The sequence below is a fragment of the Cynocephalus volans genome, chromosome 9 (genome assembly GCF_027409185.1).
Source record: "Cynocephalus volans isolate mCynVol1 chromosome 9, mCynVol1.pri, whole genome shotgun sequence".
In the NCBI taxonomy this organism is placed as follows: domain Eukaryota; kingdom Metazoa; phylum Chordata; class Mammalia; order Dermoptera; family Cynocephalidae; genus Cynocephalus; species Cynocephalus volans.
In genome coordinates this window covers 100,472,024-100,491,161 of record NC_084468.1, presented here as the reverse complement: position 1 = coordinate 100,491,161, position 19,138 = coordinate 100,472,024, and the positions used below count along the sequence as shown (strand labels likewise).

Below are 19,138 nucleotides of genomic sequence, written 5' to 3'. Positions count from 1 at the left end.
TAAAAATTTTATTTTATTATTTTATTTTATATTATTTTATTGTGGTAAGAATTCTTAACATAAGATCTACCCTCTTAACAAATTTTTAAGTGCACGACACACTTGTTGACTACTTTGAACTCTGGGTTTGCTGGGATTCCCTATGTGACCTCAGATAGGTCACATGAACCCCTTGATCCTCATTTCCTCTTTCTTTAAAATAGGATAGTTTTTCAGACAGTTCCTGAAACCATTTGTAAAATTATATAAGTAAATTAACATTATAATTCAATAGCATAATGTGTTAAGGAAAGATAAACCATTAACCAACCATGCCAATATGTTTCATATCTGAAAAACAAAATGGAATATCGAAGAGTAGATTCCAAGATAATGACAGTATTTAATTGAGTGGAAGAATAATATATTAAGTTTGGGCAAATTTCCTTACTTACGGCATCTAAGAACATAGATGTAAGCATTTGCCAAGTTATTAGTTGCCCAAGACTGAAGAGGTGTTGGCATAGTTGGGTTGCCTGTAATTAATAACCAACAGTTATGACATGTGTGTTTAAATCAAGATGACTTATTCACATTCGAATTGATAATGTGAAGCAAAGTCTGACTCAGTTTCTCTTGTGTGGTCCCAGCCTATGTGCAGAATAAAATAAAAACACAAGACTACCTTTTATAGTAAAATATGAATGCAATGCCAAAGCCCATAAGATGGGCCATCAGGGATGCCTTCCCTTATTTTCCATCTATCTTCACATTTTATGAGAACTAAAAGCCTAATCAATAATTTAACAAACTAATGGACATATTTTTAAACACAATGGACTCATTCTGAAAAGGTGCACACTGTCAGAGCCACAGAGGCAAAAATGGAAACTGACTGCTAATATTTAATGCTTATCTTGAAAAATACCGTGGTGTGGCCTGAGCACAGAGCAAGCAGCCTTAAAATGGGGCACAACTCTTCTTACTCTGCAAAGCTATTCTTTCTTTCTATATTTGTTACTGTGTTTTTTTCCTATGAAACATGTCTGACTACTCTGTGAATTATATGATTTTTAAAGGCACTATAAGGAACAGAGCTAAATATCCAAATATTTATTGAGTACGTTAACTAAAAATGTATGCTCTAAAAATGATTTTAATTTCCAGTTTAAGATACTCTATAATATATGATGGCTTTTGATATTCACAACCATTCTATTTACAATGGCAGTGTATTTGTCATACAAGCAGTAGAACAAGGAAACTATTCTGGGATTGTCAGTGAAAATATTTTAACTCAATCTAGAGAGTGTTGATGTTTCATTTTATGGATAAAATTAGGCCCCTTTATTTTTTTTTATTCTTCCCTTTATTCTTTCCTTCTTCCCATATATTGGACATTTATAGTTCCATAAGAGAAGCAAAAATAAAATGTCATCAGAAACAATTAGTTGTATAACTTGCAATTAAAGACTCAGGTGATAGTCACTCACCCACATTTATTTACTACTATCCCGCTTGTCATTACAATGGTGCTTTTACCCAGAGTTAAGGATTATCCATAAAGTTCAATTGTATTTACCCAATCCCTTGTTATCAAGATTTACACATTGCTATATTTAAAACATCCTTATTCTTTAGACTGTAGATGCACCGTTAAATGGATTTATTCCACAGGTAATATCTTCCCCAAATTTTGCATATGCATATTTTGTCCAGCAGTTGGGTTAATGAAAAATTGTATGTTTTAATGAATAATTAGACTATGAGAGTGCCTAGAAGCTTGCTTTTAAATTTATACAACAGATAAAAGAAAAAATTTCAACTTGTTTTATGTTTAATTATAATGGAGTTGGGAGCCTTGAGAGCTGAGGAAGAAGCATATGTACAAGGGCCAAAGACAAGATCAAGGCGGCCCAGAGGCGAGCCTGATGGCAAAAGCAACAGTACCCAGACCTCGGTGACCCCTCTGGAAAGCCTGCTGCAGTTGTCCTACTGATATTAGCACTTGATATCTTATTCTTAAACGCATCCATTGAACAAGATGTCCTTGCCTGTCTTTGTCGTTTGAAAGATAAAGCTCTGCTTGTCTGAATCAATGCATATCTCTGAGCAGCATTATTTCAAGGTACAGTGAGTTGCATATATAAACAATTTACACCCATGGAGTGCATCCATGTTTTCTCCAGATGATACTTTGGGGAGTACTCAACAAGAGTATTCTTTATATATAATAAGAAAAGAAAAAGCAAAATAAATAAATAAAGGGACAGGATAAGCAGAGGAACATATGCTGTCGTGTAAAAAATAGTAGCAATAGGGCTGGCTGGTTAGCTCAGTTGGTTAGAGCGTGGTGCTGATAAAAAATAGCAGCAATATATTGTCAGTCTGTGAAAAATTAATTATTTGCTGCTCTCTTATACTGCAATATCTTTTGACTTTCCTTATTTATTCCTCAAACCACACCCATTCTTAATTTGTCTTTTTCTCCCTACACTCTCTGAAATAGGTTTTTTTTAAACAAGCCATTTGTCCAGAAATACTAAAACTAAAATGCTCTGTCTGCACAATAGGTGCTTTTAGAAGGCCAGATATGCACAGTTAAGCTGTGCTTGCAGAATTGTTTTTCTTAAAGTGCAGTCAATTGACCATATACCAGCACTAATTTGTTTCTAAGCAGTAAGGCGTGTGCACATGCTGCCCCATACAACAGTGATTGTAACCATCATGACTGGGGTGCTTATTTTTATTCTCAGCAAAGGGAAATTTAAATGCAGCAGCATGCCTCGGCTTAGAACCACACAACATCTCCACACTCTGCTTTCTTCCAAAGACAGATTTCCATTTGTCCTGTATTCAATGTTGTATTTCCTTCATAAAACAAGGCTTATTATCCTAAGGAAATTCTGGAAAAATGACTAGTCTGCTGCAAAAAATCTTTTAAATGCAACATGTTAATTCCCTAATGAAATGATAATATACATCTGCCCATGATATAAAAATAATCTTTATAATACTTTCAAAGTAGTGTTTTTATTTATGATTTTGTCAGACTTCAGACTCTCACAGGTGCCTTAAAATTCCATCTTAAAATAACACTAGAGGGCAGGTGGTAGATTTCTAGGATATTATTATTATTTCTTCCTGTTTTTAATAATAATTTCTGTCCTGGGAAACTGTAATTATCCTGAAGCATACTACTTATACTGTCTTATTTCTTAATTATAGTAGTGACATGAGATAAATACATACTTGTTGGGATCACATGCATATCATCTCATGGTGATTATAAAGAAGTCCTCATGACAACAATCGCAATTCTATCATCATCAACTACTGATACCATGTTTTGTTCTAGAAACTCTGTAATTAAGTCCTGCCAAGAGGGCACTTCCTATTTGAAATAAAAGAGCTGAAGAGCAAAAGATTTGTCAATGTAACATTGGCAGTGACATGTATACCCTGAGCTTGTTCAAATGATTCCATATGAAGCTCAAGTAACAGCATTGTATCAACTAACATTTGTGGGTTTTAATTTAAATTTCTATTTAAATAAGCTATGTAAAGAATATTCTTCAAAATAGTCTTTCTCTTTTTTGACCTATAAAATAAAAATCTTTGCATACAGTCCAACAGAAAAAAAAATGGACAAGAAATATTATAGGGATTATATTGTCTTCAGAGATAAATTTCAGCACATCAGTAATATTTCAAATAATATAATTCATTGTCTTAAAAGTTTTCATTTAAGATCCTAAAAATAATTTATCTTTTGTCATTCCTATTTACAATGAAAAAGAAAAGCTTTAAAGCTTTAAGCTGCCAAGATAATTATAGTTTTTCAGCTGTCTTCTATAGAAATGTTAATCCTCTTTAAAGAAAAAAAAAAAGACGAAAGGAAAAACACGATGGAAGTCAAACTCAATAGATAAAAATGTGGGGATGAAGGTGTCAGGTACATCATATCATGTGTCAGAATTGGGAATTGGGAATCTGACCTCCTTGGTTTGAATCCCTGTTCTGCCACTGAATAGATGTTACTAAACTGCTCTGTGTCTTAGTTTCTTCATCTGTAAAAGGGGACAGTAACAGTACAAACCTTGTAAGAGGGTTGTGAAGATTTAATTATATATGTAAAGGGATTAGAATCATGTCTAGTACATAGTAAACACTGTATAATTTTTAGGTATTATTTTATGTAATTAGGGACATTAAGCACAATGGGCCAAGCTCTCACACTCAACCAATGATGAGGAGTAACTCTGGTAATTTTAATAAATTTTCCTCAGAGAATTCTTTTTAGTATTCTGTACATGGAAATTCTATACATAGAAAGAGAATATATTTTCCAAAATATAAATAGCATTCAAACAGTGAACCTCATATCTTCAATTTATAATGCCCTGCCACGATATTGTTTTTTAAATTTTGGTACAAGGTACTGCTTCTGTTATTTTTAAGATAAAGTCCTTTCTTTGGTCATTTACAGTTATCCAGTAATGTATTACATCTTGGGAACTGAAGGTTAGCAGCATAACCTTTACTGCATGGCTAATATTCAAACCAGGATGCAATGAAAATGATATTTAAAAAGTTACTGAAAACCACCTTTATGTCCAAATAACCCAAAAACACACACCAAATAACATAAACACTTAACAAAGAGTCGGTGAGCATCCATACAAAACATTAGCCATGAGACACTTGGCTTTTCTTCTACATTTTTTTTCTATTCAATTTCAGATTGTTTTATTACTATTTGTAGCATTATATTACTCTTACTTTTCTAACAAAGTTAATAAAGTACTTCATTATAACACGGGTTGATGTGAAATATTTATAGATCTATATAGCAAGTAGTAAAATGAATTTTTAAAATACATCTGAAAATAATACGAGATTGAGAAATAAATACCAAATATTATTTTTGGTAGAAAATGTTGAGCTTTTTTTTTTATGAGTTGCCTAAATAATCTCTGCAATTTAGATAAAGACTATGCAATTTCTCCTTTGTTTAGTGTTTTTTAACTCCTGTTGCAGTACCTGATGAACTTGTATATCAGATGATGTCTGTAATCATATTTAATTTTTTGGTTGTTCTTTCAAGAGCAATGTGGAGTTCTCTTTTCCTTAGTCTCCTATCCACCAAAGAACAACACTGAAATGCCATGCTATTTTAGAGCTAATATTGAGATATAAAAAGTTGTAAAAGGATTAATCAGTATAGAAGAGTGTTTGGCTAAATGCTCTGATTTTGTGCAAACATTAACAGTTTATTGCAGTAAAAATTCTTCATCAGACCACAAAGAAATACATCTTGAATCTAATTCCATTTCAACTGCATACATATCCAGAAAAGATGTGGAACAATTGTTTAATTTTAGAACTGATCTAAGTTTGGTTTAACACTAGTCTGGGAGTTACTACGTTTGGGGACTTGATGATATATTGGTTCCACAACAGAGAAAAAACTGATATGAAAAGTAACGCTGTACCTCTGATGAACAATGACAGGATGCCAATCTCAATTTCAATTTTAATTTTAAGAGTGAGTTAAAGTGTTAAAAGTGTGGCTTTCCACTTAAAAAGATAACTGTTCTTTCCATAAAATCCCAAGATTAGGTGAGGTGCTACGTGGAGCTTGTACTGCCTCTTTTGAGCTTAAACATATGATATCTTGTGGTCATTTTTATTTATCTTTCAGATCAGCATTTTCATGACCCATTTGTCAAACTATGGGAATGACCGCCTTGGATTATATACCTTTGTGAATTTGGCCAACTTTGTGCAGAGCTGGACCAACCTGAAATTGCAAACCCTTCCTCCAGTGCAACTGGCCCGCAAGTACTTTGAGCTCTTCCCTGAGCAGAAAGACCCTCTCTGGCAGGTAACATTTAACATTCCCTGCTGGGATGGAAGGAAAAAACTAGTAATTTGTGCGTGTCTAATTTGTGTTAGGTACTTTGCTGGACATATTAAAACTGGAATTTAACACCAACTGACTTTTTAACCAGTAATTTCATTCTTTTCTTTAACAATACTTTGTTTTATAAATTGTTTGACTTTTTGTTTATTTTTCAGAGTTTTTGTTTGGTTGGTAGGTTCGGAAATTTTGCATTGAGGATATTTTTTATTGTTGGTGTCTTTCTCAAGTTAATCATTTTTACTTGCGTGTAGTGTGAGCAAAATGGTTAGGAATTGGATATCTGGAGAGATAAAAATGAAGAGCCACTTAATCTAATACCTTATAACTAGACCCTGATGTGTATAAGTACAATACAGTGTGTATAAAAAAGAAAAAGCAATTTTTACCTTGTGCCCATATAGATTTAGTGTCTCTTTAGTATAACTTCACTTTTCTTTAAATCTAACTAATCTTTCCATAAGATTACACCTATGGATAAAAGAGAGAAATGTCAGTTTTAGGATAGCTTTTACTAATAATTCAACTTCACGTGGGGCCACTCTGCCTGAATGCACCAAATGTAAACTATCTGCTTCTTAGCAGTTTTCTAGGAAGATGCTGCCTCCCACTTTCTTGGTTCTTTATGCATCCATCAGATTACATCGACCCAAGCAATCAATAAGTTGGCTGCAGAGAGCAGATCAGATGGTCCCCTGCTAGGCAGTCGGTAGAGAAGTAGCATCATCATTAATGAGAAATCATTGTGAAACAGATTTCTTACCATCCTCTCTTCTTCTCCTCAAGACTGTTTCTCTTTATTCCATAAATCATATTACATGCCTTCCATGTCTACACAGTCAGGAGTTCATCCAACACATGGTTATTGAGCATCTGTTACATATAAAGCAAGGGCTAGCTGCTCTAGGACGTGCAAAAACTAAAAATAAAATACAATATTTTCTCTCAAAACCAGTGAAGGGATTTCTCCTTATTCTTTATTCACTCTCATATGTTTCAAAATGTGGCATATATATCTTTGAGTATATTTACTCTGTAAAAGAATAACAGTGTCACTAATATCCAAACAATATCAAGAAATACAATCCACCATTTAAAACTGACTGCTACAGTAAGTCTCACTTATTCACATGATTTATTTATTTGTGTTTTTTTTAACCATTTGTGTTTACATTGAATGACATTCTGATTATTTTACCCTTCCAATAAGTTGCTTGACCAACTACATGTTTGGTGCATAAGTTACATAAACAGATAAATAGAAATACACTTATTATGAGTATAGAGAGTGACACCAAATAGACATTGAATTACATAGAGGCAAAGCATTGTGTCCCGTAAATGGTGGTTACTCAAAAGAGTTCACATACTTTTATAAAACTGATAAATCACTGAGAGTAAATCAATTATTTTCTCCCACTTGTTTATATGTGAGATGTCTGTATTTACATTATAGTAACAATAAAAAGCCACCAAATTAACAAAGATTTCAGATAGCTGACATGCGAAGAATCAGTCAATGAGCCCAAGCTCTCTTTCTTTTCCTTTAGAGAAAAAAAATTTGTTAAAAAATGGTCGATTGTATTTCTTGATGTTGTTTGAGCTTTTTAAATTAAATAATTGTATTTCTCGATATTCTTTGGATATCAGTGACACTGTTAATCTTTTACAGAGTAAATATACCCAAAGATATATATGCCAGCTCCAAATGATTTGATCAACATGATGACTCTAAACATTGATTGAATGTTTGTCAAATATAAAATATTGTGCTGGTTGAGAGTATAAATTAAAATATTAAATAGAAAATGAGATTACTCTTTAGAATTTATGAAGACATGAGAAATACACGTACACACCTGAAACATTTGCAAATGTTGACAATTTTAATTTTGAATAACATTATAGAGGTAAATTCCTAGGAAGTTCTTAATAAAAGAATCAGAAAAGGCATCATAGAGTTCACAAAATTTTTTTGTTATTTATACAAGTTCAGAAATTTGTATACACATTATCAAAGCGTAGCTTATTTTAAGAGCATTTAAGTAACACTCAAGAGTAAACGTTTTTTACTGAAAGACTCCCTTTGCTGTCATGTGAAATGTATTATTTATATGGTTTAGTTGACTGAAAAATGAAGTTGCAAACATTTTCCATTAACTAAAGTGTCAAATATTCTCAAATACATTTAAGGAGAAAAAGGAATAGAAAAGAGAAGAGTTAACTCAAAGGTGATTATCCAGGTACCTGAGATTTTGAGAACACTTGGCTCATTGCTATTAGTCTGGTAAACTTTGCCAATCATAAACCATGTCCAAGGAATTGCAAGTGGTAAAGATAAAGTGCATAATACTTTCTGAGTTCTCTTCCTTGGAAGTTACCTCTTGTTTCATATTTATATCAAAAATAGCAAACAAAAAAAGCTGTTAAGTATTGTCATCTTTTCCTTTATAGAATATTAATATTTAGTGTTTAGTTCTTCAAAAAACATATAAGCGTAACCAGCATTAATCGGTAAACATTTTATAGCCCATTCATGACAACCCTAGAGAGTTAAGATAGATAAGTATTACGTGTTTCTGTCACTGTTGTATACTGTCAAAATGAAATGTTAGGGTACCTTTTTGTATTTGTATGAGTATGACTTATTTAGTGTATTCTTCTTTTAAAAGCAAGTCAACTGCTATTTTTCTTTAGATTTTCAATTCACACTTTTTTATTACCACAAATAGAAAGAAAAAGTGCAAAATGATAATCTTCGCATCTATTTAATTTCCTTTCATTCCTTATGTAAATTTTCATTAGCACAAACTACCATATATGTGAAGCTGCTTTGTCACCTAATTAAAATGTGCAATATGAATATCTGCCAATGGGCAGCATAATAAATACAGCGCAAAATGTGTTTGTGCTCCTATCTCCTTGGAAGTTGATTTTTCCAAAGCTAATTAATATGGGAGTATATGCTGAGGACACATGGAATGCCATTATTATACTGTATCTTTGTTAGTTTAGTTCCTGATGTATAAGACTCTCAAAAATATACTCACAGATATTTATTAATTTATGTCCCCATATTGTTTTGGTAGAATAATCACTGCAAAGTATAAAAGAAGAATAGGTTTCTTTTCTTTTTTCTTCTTCTTCTTTTTAACTTTCATCATAGAAACCAAAACCACAACATGGAGGCAGTTGGAAGGTCACATTTTTGCACATTCACTAATCGATGCTTTTAAGCTCTCAAGCTGTCAGGTTAGTTCAGTCTCAATCTTCACTCAGTCACTCCAGAGTTTCACTATCAACAAACATGCCAAGCATGATGTGGATTCCAGGGAAGTGCTCAAACAGCGGCAGTTTCTCTCTTTCCAGGCCAGTGTTTCCAGGGTTAAAGAAATGGGAAAATAAATTACAGTGTGCTAACCTTAGGTGGTGGCACCTTTGTTGAGTCTAGCTGTCAAAGCATGTCACCCCAGTTTAGAAATAAGATTTGAATGTCTGTGACATAAACAAGTCACAAGGTTTTGTGGCATACTTTTAGGTTCTATTATGATGTTTCTATTAAAGGGATGAAGGAATGCAGACAGAGAATTATACATTGCAAGAACAAATAAGAAGTTAGGGACATCTAGCCCAACCTATTCATTTTAGAGAGAAAATGGATGACACCTGGTGAAGTGAAATGCCCTGTTCTAAGGCATTTGGCTTATTAAAGACAAGTCAGGGCTAAGACAAAGCCCAGGTTTTCTTGTTTCTACTCCAGGGCAATTTCAACCATAACAAGACGGTGGTTTAATACTTAGAATAACAAATCTACTTCTATCATTGACTCTCTGCAGAGTAAAATTTCAGGTATAACTCCTTACTTACTTCAGATGAATCTGATGGTGTGTTCAGTGTGAATTTATTCAATTTATACTTTTGAAGTACCTACATAATCAAAAGAAAGGTATTTACCTGCATGAAACTTACAAACCACAAAAGCTCCTTGTTAACAAAATCATGTTATAAATTTGTTTTAATATTTATTCTTATTTTTTACCATTCCAGAACTTATGTATAATTCTGTTATTGCACTTACCACACAGTATTTCAGGCACTTGTGCCTGCAATATACACCAGCTCATGCAAATTTTAAGGAGTAAGTCTATGTTTCTTCATATTTGTAACCTAGAACCTAGCATAGTACAATAGCCTCTGACATTAAACTGTCATGTCAGAATAAGCAAAAGCAGAGGTATGTGTGTACAAAGAACAGTGAAAGTAACACACTTGTTTCTTAGGTAATAGTAAGGATGTTATGGGAAATACCTTGAGGAGCAGGTACTAATCAGTGGGAAAAGCTTCGAAAGCTGACAGTGCAATTTGGATTTGATAGACAATAGAGGAGCAGCTAGCTGTAGGTTCTGAAGATGAGAATAAGGTGATAAAATGTTGATCAGTAAAGATAACACCAGAAGGCTTTGTTTCAGGACAGGTAAGAACAGGGAGGAGGTGAAGTTAGGACAGTAACCTACCAGTGACAGAGGGAAGCCCTGAATTGCTTTATAATGTGTAGAGTAAGACCTTCAAGAAAGGAGTGATAGAACGTGTTTGTGGGTAAGACCGAGAATAAGGAAAGAATGATCAGTGAATAACTACCCCACAGCTGAAGAAACAGGTATTCTATAATTGCATTTTTCACTTTCATTCATTCACCTTTTAGCCTTTCCAGTGAAATAGCCAGTAGAGTTTTTATCACTTCGGGAATGACAGAGTAGAAGACAGACTATTATTATCTTGTATAGTTTTTCCTTATCAGAATTTAAATTTATATATTATCATGTTAAATTTATCTTCCTAACTCAGCAATAGTATATTATTTAAACCTTTCAGGAATGACCCTTCCTCCATATGAAAAAAAATTCCTCGTGATATTAATTATTTTATTTACAATGAAGCACTTCACAGTTTTGATTATACAAGGCTGTCAGATATTCTGACATCCAAAAATGGTGACAGGTCTTGGATCTTCCTTTTTCCATCAATCAGTTGCAAATATGTTCTTGTCAAGTGTCAAATTCCCCATATGAACCACTTATTGAGGTTCAGTCATGAAAACACTACTTGCAGATACCTTCCTAAGTAAAATAAAGTTATGATACTTTCATATTTACTTTCTGAATTAAAATCACTACAAAAACATATTTGACCACCTAATCAAAATATAACAAAAAAAGTAGCTGAATTTTTTCCAAAATTATATGAAAACTTTAATTGTCATACCGTGAGTGAGTTATACTATATTAGACCAATGAATTTAAAAATACTGTTTTGAAAATTGAGTTGGCTATCTATTCCCCACCAGGATATTCATAAAAACACAAATAATAATATATAGTGCTATGCAGAAGTGTACAGTCATCTATTTAAAGATAGAGCTTCAGAGAAACATGCCACCTTCTCCTGGAGTCAATTTTACTACGAGAATATTTCATAGGAAAGTACGAATAGTATTTGTTTAATTAAGTAAAAGTGAGTATAATATGGTGAAGAATGCACAGATGTTTCAGATGAATTAGAGATACTTTGTGCTTAAAACAACACTTTTGAAGCTATCACCCCAGACCCATACAGAACCACGGGCTGCTTCCCATCCGACGTCCAGAGCTTGACATTTGTACTCCTCTGTTATTCGGGGTACTTTAGTAGAAAAGTTTGAGAAATCATCAGACAATTAAGTGCTACAGGAGTTCTGTGGAGAGAGCATTCATTATGGATCAATGCACTAAAAAAAAAAAAAAAAAAAAAAAAAACAGGCTCTCCCGAGAAGTTGGGGGACTGTATAGGTTTGTCATGGAGCACAAAGAGAGTCTCAGTCTTGGTAAAGATGGTGTCTGTTTCAGAGTTTTTCCATAAGGATTTGCTGGTTGAAGTATTGAGAGTAAACATCCCAACCCTATTAAAGTTCCTCACCAGTACACGTGGACTGTATTAGATTTAAATAACACCGAAAGGTAAAAATTGAAAGTCATCAGACTGTACAGCACAGACTTGGAAAAGGACTTTTGTGGACACGTACAAGGCATACCTTAATAAACAGAAGAAATTTTAAAACAACATAGATAGGGAGGGAAAAGAGTAATTTTTAAAATGCCTTTTATATAAGCATTCCTCCCGAAGCAGGGAGGTCAAAACAGCAGAAGGCAAGCAGAGGGGGAATGAAAAGGAAACCAATAACCTCTGAAATGTTTGTAGTCAAGAAAATAATCCTTCAACCACGAGCACTTTTTAAAGTTTCAACTATTAAGGTCTAGATATGCCCTACTTCTCTGCAACAGGCACATGAGCAGAAAGGAGATAATCAATCTTGAATCAATAATTCACAGTGACCTTGTCAGTGAAGGATGTAGAGAAGTGATGAGCAAAGCAGTTTTTAGTAGCAAAAAGGCAAGGCAGGCATGGAATAATGAGATCTAATGAAATAAAACTTATTTTCATGTGTTCTGAAAAATATGGACTTCAAAATAAGGTAAGTGGTATGATTTTTTTAAAAATCCATGTTTTTAGCATGATTGCAAATTTGAAAATTTTACTTATTTGGAGGGGAAAAAAATCTGGGTGCTCATACCCTTCTAAGTAACATAATTTCATCAGGATTACTACTCTAAGTCTTGTCCATTGTTTCAGGGAGTCTCCTGTCACCTTATTTATGTCTATTCATGAACAAAAACCACCTGCATTACCTTTACCTATGTGAGAGCTGAGTTACATGCATTTTCACTAGAATGACACTGTAACTATAAGCTGTCTAAAGCAATTTTAACTGATTTTTTTAAAAGTTTAAACTATAGTCTTAGATACTTAAAACAGTAAATTACTGTTTATTGCAGCTTCATTTATGCAGGGGACAATCATATTGAAGAAAGAAAAAGGATATGATTGCTTTGTAATTTTCTGACTGTTAAAATTAAAACAGTAGCAGTAGAACAAAGTATGAAAGTATAAGAAAATGCTTATCTTATTCTTAAGAAGACCCTTTAAACTTCACAATCATTGCCAAAACTTCACACATACACACACACACACACACACACACACACACACACACACACACACACAATTTTAACTGCAGAGACAATACCGGCTTTGGATTTCAAATCTGAAACTTACTTGCTGTATGACCTTCAGCAAGACCTAAATAAAACACCTTGAATCTCGGCTTCCTTACCTATAATAAAGGACTAATAATATCTGTATTGCCAGGTTGCTTTGAGGATTACAAATAATATACATCAGGCAAGTGCCTGGAAGATAGAAAATAATCAATAAAAGTTGGATATTATGTTTGTTGGTATTCAAATATTCAGACAATATAAAGAAAGAGTAGAAATAGTCTAAACAAACATTTCCATAATATAAAATAGGAAATGCAAATACCCTGTTAATAAAGTTGTGGTTAACAGTCAAAAGAAGAAATACACCGGGAAAAGAGGTGAAAGCAGAAATATGAGCATCTAAAAAGCCCTAAAATAGCATAATGTAAAGTAAGAGTGCAGTTACAAAGAAAGACAATCTGCCAGGATGAAAGAATACAAATGCCACCTACTGCAAGAGACCTACAGGAAAAGCTGAAGTAAGGTAAATTGAATTGTTAGTAATAAAAACATTTGGGACAGCAAGTACTGTAACATCTTAGCATCCAGATAATTTTATTTGATAAAATTTGATTTTATTACTCCTATCATTATAACTTCCTGGGAAGGTACAACTAGATATATCTAGTGTCATTATCTACCAAAACAAGCATGTTTATCCATGTTCTGTGCATTAGAAACAAAGAAAGCTCTTTTTAAGTCTTATATTGAATCTGCCTATTTCTATGAACATTTTAATTCACCAGTTTTGCAAGCAGAAGTTAGAATGAGAAAGACATGTGCGGTGCAATAAAGAAGATAAGTGGCCTAGTTGAATACATAGAACCAAGAAAGATCGCACAAATAAGACTTTGACTTTTAACAGTGTCACTGGGTAATCAATCCATTTGCTCTTCTACCTTTGCTAAGCAGAAAGAAACCTTCATTTGAACAAATGAACTGAACACCTAGTCTGAGATTTGCTGTTTGTTGGGTTATGTGTGGGGAAATTCAGTAAGTACAAGTTATGGGAACAGCCCTCCTATTGCTTAATATCTAAAACGCAGTTGAGGAGCAAAGTTCTGTACAAATAAAGCATATGATAACATGAGGAAAACAGTGTTTAAATTCTAAAGTGACGGTGTGAGTAAATAGCAAGAACTGGCTTCTGGCGACACCAGGAAAGACAGCATTGGGGACTTTGAATGTTTTTTGTGGGAGTTTTGAATGCTAAGTGTCTACACAGTTCATATTATGTTTGTTTTCAAACATATATCAAAATCTGTCTATGCCTGTTACTAAATGTGTACTGTGCCTCTCCTAAGTCAGTCACTCAGTCATTCAGTTCATATTTATTTAGCACCATTTATGTATTAGATTATAACAAAGGCAGAGGCCTCATCCTCAGAGAGCTTACATCCTAGTTGAGATAGAATTATAATAAGTTCTAACTATACTATATATTTATAATTTAAAATTACTATAAACATATTACACACATGAATAAAATAATTTCAGGTACTGAAATGTAATGAAGCAATTATGACAGGAAGCTGTCATAGAGAGAAAGAAGTGGGAGAAGCTTTGGCTGTGGTCATCAGGGAAGGCCACTTGCATGGGGGGATATCTGAGTTGAGGCCTAATGGTAAGAAGTGCTGAGACTATAGATTGGATGAGTTTCAGGAGCCAGGCAGCAAGCGTATCCAGAAATGAGTTGAATTATGGTTATACAGGGTCTTTGGGTTATCTGGTAGGGCAGTCTATATCCTCAAGTCTGCTGCAGAAACTCTAAGCTAATTCTCTTCAAAGTAACTCACATATTCCAGAAGTCTAGTCATCTGACTGTGTGAGGTGAAACTTCTCCTGTGCAGGGGCAGCCGTTGTAGGTGCTGTGCGTTTTGATAGTGGACCAAGAAGTCTGCACTCAAGACGGACACCTGTAACAAACCAATCCATCAGTAGGATTAGTTTTTCTCTTGCTCCAATTGCCTAACTAATCTGGACAGAGGGAAAGAAAGGGCCAGTGTGGAATCAAATAGCAAACACTTTCATATATGGCATGATTTAATAATTTTAATATATTATCTTATTTAATGCTCTCAGCAGCCATATAGGTGGAAACTATCATAATTCATAGATAAGGAAACAGGTCCAGAGAATTTAGTAAAATTGTTTAAGGCATAGGCTGTCTCCCTCCTGAGCTCATGCTCTTAATGACTGGGCTATGCCAGCAAAAGTGTAGGAAGGTTCCTCTTTTTCTGCATCCTCACCAGCATTTGTTATTCTCTATCTTTTTGATTATAGCCAGTCTAACTGGAGTGAGATATTTCAATGTGGTATTGATTTGTATTTCCTGGATGCTGAGTGATGTTGAGCATTTTTTCATGTGTCTGTTGGCCATTCCTATGTCTTCCTTTGAGAAATGACTATTTGGTTCCTTTGCCCATTTTTTTAATCAGATTATTTGGATTTTTACTGTTAAATTGTTTGAGTTCCTTATATATTCTGGAAATTAACCCATTTTCAGATGCATAGTTTGCAAATATTTTCTCCCACTCTGTAGATTGTCTTTTCACTCTGGTTAATTGTTTCTTTTGCTGTGCAGAAACTTTGCAGTTTAATATAATCCCATTTGTTTATTTTTCTTTTTGTTGTCTATGCTTTTGGGGTCTTATGCATAAAGTCTTTGCCCAGTCTTACTACCTGAAGTGTTTTCCCTATGTTTTCTTTTAGAAGTTCTATAGTTTTGTATGTATATTTAATTCTTTAATCCATTTTGAGTTGATTTTGGTATATGGTGAGAGGTATGGGTCTAGTTTCATTCTTCTGCATATGGATATCCAGTTTGCCCAGCACCACTTATTGAAATGTCTCTCTTTTCCCCAATGTATGTTGTTGTTGCCTTTGTCGAAGATCAATTGGATGTACATATGTGAGCTGATTTCTGGGTTGTCTACTCTGTTCCATTGATCCGTGCATCTATGCAACTAGTTTTTATGCTAGTACCATGCTGCTTTGGTTACTATATGTAGCTGGGAACTTGTATTGTAAGCAAAGTAGAGGATGTTCCGTTAGTAACTGACAAAAGGGAGCACAGAAAGAAAGGTTAGCCTTCTCTGTCACAGTGAAAATATGGTTAGAGAGTTAAGCTAAAGCTAGACTGCGAGATTTGAGATTAAATACTTTTTAAAAAAGATTTCAGAAAATAGAGACACCAGTTAAAGTAGAATTTCAGTTATGTAAAAATTATAAGGAAAGTCTAGTGTATTGGCTTGTAATTAACTCCTTTTGTCACAGTTTGTATAGGTAAACTCATGGAAAAATCCAAAGTATATAACCCAATCTTTTCCAAGACAAATTCTAACATAATGTGGTTGTATTTATACATTACTGATCTTTTTATACTGCTCTTCATTCTTGTTCCAATGGGATCTTGGGATAGAAAATGCATTTGGATCAAGCGTATCTTTTAACTTGATAAATTGTGAATGGTCACCAACATAGGTCGTTACCTACCTAGAAGCAGAGTTGAGATAGGGATTCTGTTGCAAATGATTTATTGGGGAAATCCTTTCAGGAAAAACATATAAAGAAAAATGTGGAATGGGATAGAGAAGGGGAAAGAGCTGAATAAGGATGTGGTCTTGGGAAAAGTCTACCCTTGATCTGATCTGCACGGAGAGAGCTAGTCATACAAATTGTCTCACCCTGAGGCCAGCAGGTCAGTCTTTTGCACCCCCACATCAGTCATTCATCAGAGATGGGTCAGCCCCTGAAGGGGGAGAGAGGATGCAAAGTGTCGCTTGCCAGATAGGTGGCTCCTATCAGCCAAGGGCAATTCTCAACTCCCCATGGGGGGCCATTAGCAGTTTTCTGGGTTTCGGGAGCTAGGGGTGAGGGTGGGGTAGAGGGGTTGCACTAGCCTGAAAAGAGGATCTTTTCAGTGGAGAAAAGAGCATTCACTACAGTCTACTCCTCAGTCCCACTTGTTTCTTATATTATGTTCACCCAATAGGCACAGTTTTATCTGAGCATAATTCCTGGGGAAACGTATAAGAGGAGGGTTATTATGAGAAACTGAAACCCCATTGCTGCATTTGGTCCCAAAGCTGAAACCAATGTTTATTTTCTCCCACCTCATTCTCTATTCCAGATGTCCCCCACCTCCCTCCATACACACACTCCTTGGCTAGCACTTCTGCTGGTCTGGAAGGCCCACCTCATGGCTCAGGCACAGTCAAGACCAATGCAGTAGCAGTTGCTATAGTTTGTCCCACTCACTCTCCTCTTGTAAATTTCTCCAGTAATTTTGACAGACAAAGCCTGTGCCTGAATAAAGATAATTTATGAAGCAAGGAGTACACTGTGGTGGATTCTGTTCTGGTGCCCACTCAGCACTTAACCAGGCCACTATTGCTGTACTTTCCTGTTTACAGTTAAGACAGGGAATGGAAGTATCAGCAAGTAACCTAGTAGATTATTGGAGTGCCAAAGATATTTCTCTCTGTTCTCAGTATGTAGTAGCTATTCTACTTCATTATGATCTGGGTCAATTACCTCTACCAGGATGGCAATTCATTTCTGTGTCTGCTGGTCTACTGACATAAGGAGTCAGAGTGATCGACAGCAGTTATTGCTTTCAGTTTGGTGAGCCTATTACCATGTCTCCTGGTGGAGGTATCCTGTTCTGGGAACTAGGACTCCTAGATCACAGACCTTAAAGATGTGGGGATGGAAAGCACAAATTCCTAAGTAGGTCATTGGGAATGATAGTGAACAGATGCAGTCCAGCATCTATTCCTTACTTCCCAGGCTTAACAATATTATACTTTGGAGACACACACCAATTAATAGCATTTTATTTAATTAACACACAGTATCTCCAAACTGGTACCTCACCTGCATCTTTTAAGAGGGCTTTCCATCATTCTGTCAGGCCAGCAACTTCTGGATAGTGGGTGTATTAGTCCATTTCTGTTGCTTATAACAAAATACCTAGAACTGGGTAATTTTTAAGAAAACAAAATTTGTTTATTTTTTTATACAGTTTTGGAGGCTGGGAAGTCCAAAGTCCAGGGAACACATCTGGTAAGGTGACTTTAGGAATGTAAGCTGTCACATGGCAAAATGGCAGAGCAGAGAGAGAGAGAGAGATGCTCATGGGCTCTCCTTGTAATGCCCTCAGAACCCCACCCATGATCACCATTATTAGTCCATTCACTAGGACATAGTCCTTAAGATCTAATCACCTCTTCCAGGCCTCACTTTTCAATTACCATAGTAGAATTTCCCACCCTTGACAGTTACAGTGGGGATTAAGCTTCAGTGACTTTGGGGGGTCATTCAACCCACTGCAGTGGGGTATGTTGATAGGACCAGTGACTCCTATGGCCATATGCCTCCTACCACACTTCTTTTACCAGAAAGCAGTTCCCTTTATCTGTAGCAATATTATGTAAAATAACATGTCGATAAGCCAGACACTGTGAGTCCTTGGTGATGGCTAAGGTTACATGGGCAGGGAAGGTGAATGAATATTCTGAACATGTGTCAAATGAATCTGGATGAATCATTGCCCTTTTCAGGATGGAAGTGTCTAGTATAATCAATTTTCCACTGAGTGGCAGGATAATGCTATTTCTGGAACTTAGAAGTGGTCTCTGTTACCAACAGGTCAGATACTCAGCAGCGGCAGTAACTAGAGCAGACTTGGGGGAAGGAGACCTATGCTTGGTTTCCATCTTTGCTACCATGGCCAGTCCATTCATGAGCCCTTTGCATCAGCACTGGGCTAGTTGAGAAGACAGGTTAGGTAACATTTGGGAATGATGGGAACTGGCTGAATGATACTATCCACTTGGTTGTTCATGCCTCTTCTACATTGGATGCTGTCTGGTGTACATTAACGTACAATACAAAGATCAACACACTTTTTGGTCACCGTCATAGGTCTACTCACATGCCTGTTCCTTAGACTTACCATCCCTAATCTTCCTAGCTTATTCTTTCAAGAAACCTGGCCAACTAGTCCTATGCCATTTATTCATCACTGCCTGTTAGTCTGTCATATCTTACCTCTGGCTACTAGTCTGTCCACTGAAAACTAGAAACTTTCCGTATTGCC

General features: G+C 35.1%; 1 protein-coding gene across 1 annotated transcript in view; it reads left to right on the top strand.

Annotated features, from left to right (window-relative positions):
* The window catches only part of NDST4 (N-deacetylase and N-sulfotransferase 4), a 245,096-nt gene that overhangs the window by 203,542 nt on the left and 22,416 nt on the right, over window positions 1-19,138 (top strand). The window contains exon 6 of the mRNA XM_063108440.1: window positions 5,684-5,866. Within this exon, the coding sequence (XP_062964510.1) occupies window positions 5,684-5,866 (183 nt within the window). The remainder of the gene's footprint in view (window positions 1-5,683; window positions 5,867-19,138) is intronic.